The sequence below is a fragment of the Lygodium microphyllum genome, chromosome 11 (genome assembly GCF_053477565.2).
Source record: "Lygodium microphyllum isolate KBCC chromosome 11, Lygodium_microphyllum_v1.1.10, whole genome shotgun sequence".
In the NCBI taxonomy this organism is placed as follows: domain Eukaryota; kingdom Viridiplantae; phylum Streptophyta; class Polypodiopsida; order Schizaeales; family Lygodiaceae; genus Lygodium; species Lygodium microphyllum.
This window is the reverse complement of record NC_141145.1, coordinates 110,254,483-110,266,828: the sequence shown is the minus strand read 5'-3', so window position 1 is coordinate 110,266,828 and position 12,346 is coordinate 110,254,483. Positions and strand designations below refer to the sequence as shown.

The 12,346-nt window shown below is 39.3% G+C and overlaps 1 protein-coding gene across 2 annotated transcripts in view; it reads left to right on the top strand.

The window, feature by feature from the left end:
• The window catches only part of LOC148029232 (uncharacterized), a 44,029-nt gene extending 34,067 nt beyond the window's left edge, over positions 1–9,962 (top strand). The window contains exon 4 of one of the 2 annotated variants that reach the window (XM_087688004.1): positions 9,014–9,962. In XM_087688004.1, the coding sequence (XP_087544130.1) occupies positions 9,014–9,047 (34 nt within the window). In that variant the 3' untranslated portion in view covers positions 9,048–9,962. The remainder of the gene's footprint in view (positions 1–9,013) is intronic. The other variant, XM_087688005.1, reaches the window with a different exon arrangement.
• The last annotated feature ends 2,384 nt before the right edge of the window (positions 9,963–12,346 follow it).

Genomic DNA, 12,346 nt, shown 5'->3' with positions numbered 1-12,346 from the left:
ACAAAGTGCTTGCCTCTGGCCATTGTAAAGCTGATCATAAATATTAGCAAAGTTTGAATTAGCAACATGTTGCTCTTTCATGGCATCCAACTCAGTGTGATAAACCATGCTGATGGTTGAAATTTGTGGCTTACGTGACAGTGCATTAGGCACAACATTCTTTTTACTATCAATACGTACAATCTGAAAATGAAACATAGATAGAAAATTTTCCCATCTCATATGGTTCTTTGACAACTTTGTTTGTGTCAGAAAGTACCTCAAAGTCAGATGGCTTGTTTGCACTATAAAATCAGTCCCCCCGACAAATAATGTTTCCTTGTAGATAGTTCATGAATTACATCCTAGAGCTCTTTCTTGTAGACCTGCAGATTCTTTTTTGCACTGTGGAGAATTTGGGTCTCATAAGCCACAACTTGGCCATCTTGCATAAGAACTGTCCCAATGCTGTTACCACATGCATCACAGTGAACTACGAATGACTTTCTTTCAACTTTTCAAATGCTGAAATTTCCATTGCTGTCCATCTAAATGGTGCATTCTCCTTTTGCAAAGCATGCAATGGAGATGCAATTTCAGCAATCCTACATACATACTTTTTGTAGTAAGAACATAAACCCAAGAAGCTGCAGATCTTATGCACATTTCTCAAAGGTGGCCATGATTGTATTGCCTCAACCTTTGCAAGGTCCATGCGAATACCTTCAGCCGATACAATATGTCCCAAAAAGTGGATTTCATGCAAAAAGAATTCACTTTTCTTGTCATTGATAACCAATCTATGCTCACACAGTTCATTGAACACAATGTCCAAGTGTCTTCTATGCTCTACCTCATTCTTTGAATAGACAATGATTTCATCAAAGAAAGTGTCCACAAATCCTCTATGTGGTCTGAAAATGCTATTCATCATCTGAATGAAAGTGTGGCAGGAGCATTCGTAAGCCCAATAGGCATGATAAGAAACTCATATGGCCCAAAAGATGTTCTGAAAGTTGTCTTAAGTATATTCTCCACGTCTAATGTAGATCTGATGATACCTACTTTTCAAATCTATACGGCTGAATATGGTTGCTCCTTGCAATCTATTCATAACATCATCGATCCGAGGAATCGGAAAACGATTCTTTATCGTGATCTTGTTTAGACTATGATAATCAATGTACATATGCTATGAACCATCCTTTTTCTTAGCAAAAGTATTGGAGAATAAAAAGAAGATGAGTTGGATTGAATCAATGCTTTTTCTAATAGCTCATTCACTTGACTCATAATCTGTTGGGATATAAAGGCCCGATAACCTCCGTGTATAGGACACACACATTGTACATATGAACGCACTCTTTACGTGCCCCAAGTATAAATACATTTTATTCTTTGTGTACTAACACATTGTTGGTACACTCTTATCGATTCGTACTTTCACTCTGCTCACACTCTCTCCAGCCGTCACACTCACGCTCACTCCTACTTGACCTTCATCTCTCTTAGCTGTGCCCGTCTTCCAACAACTGATATTAGAGCCCAAGGTGTTGCACGCTTCCTGAGACAAAGGCGCAGCTAATAGGTGGTGGAGGTAGCTCGAGGCAAAAGGCTAGTGGGGTCCAGCTGACTAGGTGCCAGAGAAACCAAGCAGCAGTGGCCAACAGGCAGTGGCAGGTCGACGGCTTGGAATCGACAGGCAGTCATGTGCAGGGTAATCGGACGGCAGGCGACTGGGCATTAGAGTGGACCAGTCGGTCTTGACCAACAGATGTGGACGAGAAGATAGGTGTTAGTCGTGGGTTGGCTATGGGCAAGTGACAACAGGCGAGCAGTGACCAGGCAGCAGATGACCTAGCGAAAGGTGCTGCGTCAGTTGCAACGTGACGGACCGCAGGTCAACAGACCCCCCTCCCTTCGTTTAAAATTTTTTTCCCTTTTATCCTCTTCCTCTGATGGTGTTCACACGTGGAAGCACAGTTTCAAAATATGTGCAAATTTGGCCAGAAAATTTGGGGCCTTTCCCAGATTTGATCTCATCTAGGCCTGACAGTGACATTCGTGTTAGAAATTGCTGACATTGGGAGCGGTGACCCCAAATTAATTTAGGGATTTTATCAAATTTGTCGGATTTTCGCTCTTTTGGGCAAAATTTCCTGACATTGGATCCCAAAAATTTGGGATTGGCAAAGTTTTACTCAGCTGGGTTAGACTGACCGACATTTATGCAATTTTGGACTTGAAATTTTGGGGATTTGCGCAGAAATTGGTAAATTTCTGCATCTTTTGCCCATTTGTTGGCTGGTTCATGTACAAACAGCAGAATTTTACTTCTGGTTGAGAAAGAACAGCAGTGCATTTTGCTGGTACAGCTTGTGCTTTTGTAGATTAGTGCATTTACTCTTGTGTTCCTAATAAAATGGCTGCAACTTCTTCCAGTTTAGACGTCAAGAGTTTAATGGAAATCAAACGGTTTGATGGTCATGGCTTTGACCTTTGGAAAGACCGTATGCAGGACATTTTGTTCCTAAAGGATTGTGAGGATGCTTTGCAGGAAGATAAAACCCGCACTAATGTCTAATGCAGATTGGGCCAGAGTGAATAAAAAGGTTATGGCTTACATAAAGATTGCTGTCACTGATGACATTCTGACAGACATTAAGGGTTTAGATACAGTTTATGCAATATGGGATAAGCTGAAAACTACTTATGAGATCACCACACTTGTTAATCATGTGCATTTAATGCGCAAGTTGGTGAATATGCGACTGGATGAGGTAAAGCCTACAGCTGAGCACTTGAGTGCATTTACAGGGATTCTAAATCAGCTCAAAGATGCAAATTTGGACTTTGATGATAAGTTGAGGGCGATCTTTTTGATCATGACACTGCTTGACTCTTGGGAGACCTTGGTGGTTTTACTCAGCAATAACCCCAATCTCTCATATGATGGGGTGAGGGGTTCTATCTTGAATGAAGAAATTAGACATATGTCTAGTGGAGAAGGCAGCAACTCATCTTATAACGTAAGAGGCAGGGCTAAAAAGAAAAATGCAAATGCAGGGCAGAGAAACAGGAGCAAGAGCAAAGGAAAGGAAAAGAGTGACATTACTTGCTATCACTGTGGTCCGAAGGGCCACAAGAAACCTGATTGCATGTATTACAAGAAGGAACAAGAGAGAAAGAAGAATGCAGGAGATAAAAAGAATTATCCCTCTTACCAACTGGAAATTTTCGTCATGATTAAAGCAATCAAAGCCTTTAGACTTTTTGTTGAATTTGTTCCTTTTACTACAAGGAAAGATTTACAACATGTGCGGAGTTACCTAAACAAAACGGCTCCAAATGAAATAGGGAATAAATGTCTACTTCAGTGGTCACTCTTTTTCGATTCCCTAGATGTTACTTTTCAACATATTCTTGGCACTCACAATATTATTGCTGATTTTTTATCACGATAGACGTGATAACATTACTTACTTTTATATTGATGTAACAATATTCCTTACTGTGGCTTGATGTACCATATTTTGCACGCACTAAGTGCTATATGAGTCAGCAAAAAATGCTCCACTCACCTTTCAATGATTGTTCTCATTCTCAGAAGCCTATAAATACTCCCCTTGTACACCGAGCTTTGCAATATATTGAGTATTCTCTCCTTACAACAAGCTGTGCCTTGCCATTGGTGTTGTGTGTTTTTACTGAGTTGCATCACTTTCCCTGTGCGCTTTGTGAGTTGGTATCAGAGCCACAAACACTAGTACTCTGAAAGAAGCAAGGTAGTTAGTGACGTTTAAGGTTAAGCTCGTGTGAGGTTGTGAGGCTTGTGCGTGCTGTGTTAGCCGTGGTTGAGCAATTTCCTTCAGTCCTGTAAACCTTGATGGCTTCTTCCCAAGCTAGTGGTAATGTTTTCAGCTCTGCCTTTAAAACTTTATCTGAGCGTTATAAATCTCTTGCAAACTCAACTATCATTGTGGATGAAGCACATCCTAGTGCTAAATGGATTTTACCAGATATTGGTGTAGCTCATCATATCTATGGAGAAAACTATCTTTTTAAGTTTAAAGCCTCTATTGTGTATATAGAGGACCAGGGTATTCTAACTGTTGGTGATACATTGTCTGAAGATCAACATGTGAATCTGTTATCCTTAGTCCTTTCCAAGATCCAGAAATATCAACAAAAAAGATTATTCTTATTTGCATTTAGGCTATATAGCTATAGGTATTATTCCCTTGTTTTGCTGAGGTCTAAATCTATCTTGCATGGCAGCTATTTGAGATATTAGGCATGTAGAGTTAATGGATATGATAGTAGGTGCTGTAGTCTCCCCTCTCTCAAACGGTCCAATCTTATTTGTGTTACAACCTAATTATGTGATTTCCATGGAGGACCCATATTTGCCCGAGTTGGTTATGTTACATATTAGAACAATGGGACTTCAGATGAAAGCTTCTTCAGCACATCTAGCAATTCAGTATCGTATGGTGTTTAGATGTGTGTCTTTGGCAATTCCTATAGTAGTAGAAGGAATCAATTCTGCAAAAGACAAAGGACAGACTATTATCATGAAGTCAGACGAAAGCACTCAATGCTTTCTGCTTGATTGTGTCAATTGGTCTGATATAGAATTGCCTCATGAATGGCAATTGGATATTGCCTCTCTTCAAAAGAAAGAATTAGTTCCACCTAGAATTATCGAAGTACAGAATATCAAAGGCAAAACTTTATATCTTCCACAAAGAATGGCTCCTGACATTCCAGAAGATCCACAGACTACACTGCTGCATGTTTCTCAACCGCAATTGAAAGTTTCTCCATCCCAGAGCCATTCAGCCTTGTCCACATGATCAGTTACAACATGGTATATGTTTACATTGCAAGAAATTAATAGAACATGCCTCTTCTGTAGTCAATGTTGTACATGAATTTGAATATGAAACCCACAAATACAAGGCTGCACCATATTTAAGGCCCCAGGATACTACTTCCTGGACTGAGAATTACAAGCTATTAACTGGACCCATCTAGCTCTTTCAAGCCTTATAGAAAAAGTGAAAAACTTGCAACAACTCTGTGATTCCATTCTTAGTTTATGTCAGAATATTGTGAAGAGTCTACTTCAAGTTAAATCTTCTACATTTGGCTCCACATCAGCCATTGCATCTCAACTCTTATCTCTTCAACCGGCCACTCCTGATTGGAATACCTTTTCTAACAAAAGACTCCAAAAAGGCCGGAGTTCATATTTTTCTTCCCCTTCTTCAGGTCCCTTAAATATGCATCAAGTCACCCTATGTAAAGGAAAAGAGAGTTTCTGAGGAGCAGCTCCCTGCTGAAGCCTCCTCTAATCGATCCTCTACTTCATACTCACTCCCTCATTTAAATTTTGGGAGGAGGAGGATTCCGAGTAGCAGCACTCGTTGGAGTGTAAACCGAATTATATGTGATGCCCAAGTACTTCTCAAACTCTTTATTTGTAAGATGACCAAAATGAGAAGAAGAAGATGGTAAAGGTGAAGGTGTGTCTACATCCTCCTCGAGACCATAATACTTTCTTAGAGCCTCTAATGATGGAGAAGCTTGATAGGGCATCATAGGATCCAAAGAAGAAGGTGCCTAAGACATTATGAGTCATAATTGAGTTGCGTGTGAGTTTTGCACAAAGACAAGCCTCTACAATCACCACAGGATACTCTTTAGAAGAGCATTGACTTTGATATCATGTGAAGATATGCTAGGGTTTGTATTGAGGAAATACAACATGTACGACCAAGACTGAAACACACAGACTCAAAAAGAGACAAGCAAAATTCAAACCTTAAACGCAAAACGCAAAACACAAAACACAAAACACAAAAACTCAAAACTCAAACATAGAGAGAAGAAACTTTGAAGTGAATGAATGCTGTAAATAAATGTAAGAGTGTACAGAATATCCAAGGGCAAACTCTAGAGCAATGCAGTGTTGGAGATTGATGTCCATTGGAGACGGATCCTAAGTGCAATAACCACCAGTTTGAGTGTCAGAGTGCGGGAAACACCAAACGTTGATCACCATAGTGCCAAGAAATTGAGGCAACAGTAGGAGAGGTGTTTGTTAATGTAGACGGCGGCTGCTGGACAGTAAAAACGCAGGTACTATAGTAGTCACCTGGTGGGAGAGATGGTAGTAGGCTGTCGCGTGGCACTAGATGCTAAAAACGAAGGTTGATCAGGTGCTATGATGATGCAACAAATGGAGATCTCCAAATAGCAAGGTGATGGCTGAAAATAGGCTGCCTAGGGCTGCATAGTGATGGGCTACAGCTGGTGATGGCTGGACAGTAGATGGGTGGCTAATAACTGAAATCTGCACGGTAGAGTAAGAAACCTGCACAAAAGGATAAGGCTGAATGGTGGGTAGCTTGTCTATTTATAGATGATGAAGGGTGTCCCAAAAAACTAGGGTTTTGGGGGATCATTGAATTTCTCTCGAACTGCGTACCAAATTTGCATTTTTCATTAATTAAGCATGTTTTGGGGCTGTTTAAAAATGCTAATCAGCTGTACAGTGTGTTTTAGGTCAATAGCTAGATGATAGTAGGGGGATGATAGAATGAGGAGGGTTGGTTGATCATGAAGGATCAATGATGGATAATGAGAGTGGGAGGGCTTGCCACCTATATATAGGCAAAAAGTGGCAAAACCCTACACGTAAAATGATAGACAAATACAATGCTAGAGCTCCTAATGTTCTTGTTTGACTCAGATTGACACTTATAGGTAGGAGATGACTACATAAGCATAGATGACTACTAACAGAACTGAGACCTTTTGGTCACCACCTTGTTCAACTTAACCAATTGAGCTACAATTGTTTAGTGTCTCTCTCTCTCTCTCTCTCAAAAAAAAAAAAAGAAAAAAAAAAGGGAAGAAGAATGAAGAGCCTCCTTGTCCATCCACCGTACACCTTTCTTTTTGGTATGATGTATTATGTATACACTCCCATCTATCTACTTGTTGCGCATTGTGCATGGGGTTTTGCCTTGTTACACCCATTCATCCTATTAGCTCAAGTGACATTGCTATTTTAGCTCTGAACATGTGTTCTATCATTTGTAGTCCAAAATAACTAAGTTCTTTTTTTTGTATTAATATCGTACCGTACCCTATCAAATCTTAAGGTACCAATGTAGCACTGTCGATGGAAAAGCCCAGCAGCTTTGATCATCTGATGCATTGGTAGCACATGGCCTTTCTTACTGCAATGGCCATTTGTGGAAGGTCCCCTCAGTACTCGGTGGCTGAATCTTCGTCAGTGACAGCTCAATGACACACGGATCCCACATTCTTTGAAGTGGCAAAGGCTTGATCATCTATGTGCTGAGAGCACAGGGCCTCTCTGACGGCAATAGTCATGTGGAGGGTCATTCTCAGTGCTTGTTGGTGGTGTTGTGACTGCCTTTTGCCTGAATCTTGACTGTGATGTCTCTATGACACAAGGATCCCACATTCTTTGAAGTGGCATAGTTTGTTCTCTCCTTCTGCAACATGATAGTAAACTGGTTGAAAGAGGGCAGCTTGTCTACAAAGTGAACTGGAAAATTTTGGTTTACTTGAGGAAGCAAAGAACTTCTCTGAGGTAGGCTACTTGATTTTCTCTCCCCATTGCTTGAGGTCTGCTGCATTATTTTGAGGGACCAAAGTTGATCATGTTCTAGTGTTGAATGCATCTTCATGTGAGGCTTGATGGGTCTCAAAATGGGTATGCTGTTGTCAGTAAATTTGATGTGGTGGGTGGATGAAACATGAGGTAGTTGTAGGGATTAATGGTGAGAAGAACACAGCAGTAGAGAGAGATTGCTGCAAGACGTAGGCTGAAACTGAGTCACCTGCAGACTGCTACAAAAAACGCAGCAGCTCTCCATGTTGGATTGCATGTGGTTGACCTGAAAGGGCTGGTCTGGTCGTTAAGTACCATGATCAATGAAAAAGGATGCTGCTGGTAAGCTGTGACTACAAAAATACAGCAGTCTTTTGTATCATGAACAGGTGCTGGAGGTTAGGGAAAGTGCTGCTGCACCAGCAAACACCATTAGTTGGATGATGTTATCATGAGGAACATACCTCCAGACTGCAAGCTTCCTATGAATGATGATTGTACACCTTCCAGTAAAGCTTCAATGCCATGGATAGGGTCTGTGCCCTTATCACCATCCAAGAAACAGAGGCAAAGGAGGACAGTAGTGAATGATGGGAGCGAGTAGATTGAATGCATGGTTGATAAATTGAGAACTAAATCTGCAATGTGTAGTAAGGTTCTCTAAATATGGGAATTTGGGTTCATGAAACCAAATCCTCCTTTGAATCTGCTGAATGATAGCATCTTAAGCAACCTTTGCCCTAGCTGGTGTTTCATCTTTGCTTTAACTAAATGAGGTCCTTAATAAGGTTCTGAATAAGATCCTTCACCTAATCAGTACAACATTTGCTAAAAGCCCAATAAGAAGTGACAAATCACATGCTCGTCAAAAGAACTTGCTTAGCCACCAATACCCTTTAGGCTACGAATAATTTGGTTGTGCTCCAATAAAGGAGATCCTTTCAAATACTTTAATGAATGGAGGACTAGAAGCTGCTCTAAAGTGATGTTTGTTGAGATTAGAGGTTCAACTCCATTTAGGGGATCCTATGGTTACTATTGGGTTCCTAGTTTTGGTTGGGACGATTTTATTGGCTGGCCAAGTGGGCCAGCAAAATGGACTTGGTCAATATATAGGGGATAACTGTTATCTTTTTGTGTTTTGTTTTGTGCCGGGGGTTGCGCGGCGGGGCCCGCCCGGGGGGGGGGGGGGGGGTTGTTGTGCTGGCGGGGTGGGTGGGTGTGTGGGAGACAGAGCACAATCAAATTATGGTTTCTTAAGCACAACTTTGGACCAATCAAGTGTCAAATGGAGGAACTGACTTGTTAATTATGTAGTTGTATTTAGTTTAGTCTTTGCCAAAAAAGCTTGTGTATTGATGTTTTTATGATTGTGGTTGACAGGTTCAACTATGGATTGGTCAATGGTCAAAGTTAGGGATACTCAGTGGATTCACTATTCTTAGTATGCACAATGTTTGCTAACATATTGCCAACTATTTCGTACTTAAATCTTTTAGTTAAACGGTCGTGTTTCTCTTGTAAAATTCATCGTAATTTGTAATATTAGAATTAGCAAAAAAAATGTGTATTTGCGGACATTGTAGTTTTAGGTATGTTTAAGATTTCATATAGTCGGTCAAGGGTACATCTTGTGATTCCAAGTTTATAGACCATTTATGCAAGTATGTTACATGAAATTGTTGTTTGGACAGTGAAATTGTTGTTTGGAGAAATGCTATGTATGTTACTTTCCAAAATGGCCTTGATTGAATATACTCACATTAAAAGGACCATCGAGAAGAAATGACTTGAAAGGATTACCTCTTCAAACAGACCTTTAAAACAAAAACTACATCAAATACCCGTTTTCTAGGCAAGGGTGTTTTGAAAGAATCTTTATGAGACTTGCTGTTAGGGTTTGGTGGCTCATAGTATCACAGAGCTTTAAATTGTTGGGAAGGAGGGGTTGTTAAGGAGCCAAGATGAAAGGGTGCATTCTAGAGTAGACATTTTCATTTTTGTTCGCTTGATCACATTGTGGCATTGGCAAGGTTAGGTTTGAGAGGCGCTAGGTCTGTGTATCTTACAATTCAAACTAGTTAAACTAATGATCAACACTCCTCAAGCTTATAGGTGGACATGGAGCGAAGATGAAAGCGTGAATCCATCAGAGTGGATATTCTCATTTTTGTTCGCTCAATCACATTGTGGTGCATGTAAGGTTAGGTTTCAGGAGAAGTAGGTCTATGTATCTTACAATTCAAACTATGTAAACTAAGGATCAACACCCATTTGAAAGGTGGGCATGGTTTATCATACCTTCAATCAAAATTATGAGTTGAGCAAAGGATAAACATTTTGCTTCATATTTTTTTCAGGTTAAAGGTTGATACCCTTCAAACTTTTCTCTTCCTTGCCCCTTCATGCTTACTAGAATAACATGATTTGCAATGATTACACAATCGTGTCATCATTAGTAAAATGAGTTATTTCATATGAATTCTCCTCTTATCTCTTGAATGTAGTGCCCCCATGGCCATGATAAAGCTATAAAATGACAATTGTAATAAATGTTAAACCTCCCTAAGTACCCACACCAAACAAGAGCTAGCAAGTCTCTCTTTCTTGAATTGCTTCTTTACCTTGTACTTAACACTAGTCTAATAAGAAAGTAGTGATCAAGCCAAGGAGCGGATGTGGATGTGTGAATCCCATGGACTAGATATTCTTATTATTGTCTATGTGGCTACATTGTGGTGCATGCAAGATTAGGTTTGAGAGAAACTAGGTTTATGTATCGTATAATTCAAACTCGCCAAAGTAATAATTAACATTCTCAAGCTTAAAGGTGGATATGTTTAGCATACTCATGATCAACTCATGACTTGAACAAGGGATAAACTTTTTTCTCCATTGTTTTTGAGATTGATCTTGATATGTCTAGCATATAATTGTTACTTTTTGGTCCACAAATCCTTCTAAGTGTCTCAAAAGCACATAGATCAAAAAGATGCACACCAAGAGTTTGGTTGTAATCCACTTTGGGATGCCATTGGCACAAAAAAAAAACCACCTTGTAGTGCCATTGTTGCACAAACACAACCAATTTGGGGTGCCATTGCCACAAAAAGGAGAGAGATTGCTAAAACTAAATTGTTGCGAAACACATCATGGTCCTAGGGTAACTCAATACTTAGGCTTTTTGAACTCTTTTATGTTGCCAGAGTCTAATTTTACATAGTAGGCTATCTGTTGAGAGAAACTAGGTTTATGTATTGTATAATTCAAACTCGCCAAAGTAATAACCAACATTTCTCAAGCTTAAAGGTGGATATGTTTAGCATACTCATGATCAACTCATGACTTGAATCTGATGTTTTTGAGATTGATCTTGATATGTCTAGCATATAATTGTTACTTTTTGCTCCACGAATCCTTTTAGGTGTCTCAAAAGCACATAAATCAAAGAGATGCACACCAAGAGTTTGGTTGTAATCCACTTTGGGATGCCATTGGCACAAAAAAAACCCACCTTGTAGTGCCGTTGTTGCACAAACACAACCAATTTGGGGTGCCATTGCCACAAAAAGGAGAGAGATTGCCAAAGCTATATTGTTGCAAAACACATAATAGTCCTAGAGTAACTCAATACTTAGGCTTTTTGAACTCTTTTATGTTGCAAGAGTCTAATTTTTACATAGTAGGCTATCTCTTAGACTAGCAAATCATGACAACAACCAACAATAGACAACCAACACGTCATCTTCTTACATGTTACTTTGAAAGCAAGTGCTCTTTTAGGGCAAGGATTGTCTCTTACAGCTTCAAGACAATACTAGAATCTTTATAACAATGTTGATTACAAGAGTGGATACAAGGCTCAACTTGGATATAAGATGAGACAAAGCATGACTAGATTAAAAATGAAGTGGGCAAAGATAATCTCGCATGGCCTTCTTCTCCCTTGATTTAAGGATATGTTGTAAAAGTGGGTTTAATTTGATAGGGACATTTTATAGTATTTGGTGTGTGAGATTAGTGTTGGAACCTCCTCCTCCAAAATACATAAATATATAGTTCAGTAGTAAATGCACGACGAGTCTCCACATTCAACCCATAACATGTCAAGTATTTGTTCATCTTATGAAGCATATACTAACTCTTATCCTTTCATGCTTTGCATTTATGGGAGAGGTTGGAAAATTAGAATTATAAGCCAACACAAAAAATGAGGTTTTTGGTGTTGGCAATGGCTTTTTCAATGTAGCCAATAGCAATAATATTCATTTGAGTTCCATGTGTCACAAGAGGTTATAGAGTTGTATACCATCCTTTATTTATCTTTGTCTTTATAGATTTTAGAGTCTCTAAAGTTTGTAAATCTATTAATCAATTGTATATGTTATTAAAAGCTTTGCCTTTTAGGATTGGGAAATTTGTTTAGGCATTTTCCTACACCTTATTTAGGGATTTTGACATTGATAGCAACCTTAGTGATGATGAGCCATTTTTTTGCTGAATCTCATAAAGCCATCATAACTAGAGATTTTGACATTGGTAGAAGCCTAGCATCAGTAGAACCACTGTAAAGGTTAGCATCTTTAGACTCTAAAAGCCAAAGAAGATGCCTTAGACCATTTTAAACAAATTTCTCAATCTTAGAAGGCCAAAGATTCAATGATGTATGCACTAATTAGGTGCATTTACATTCTTTGAGAGACTACAAAGCCTTTT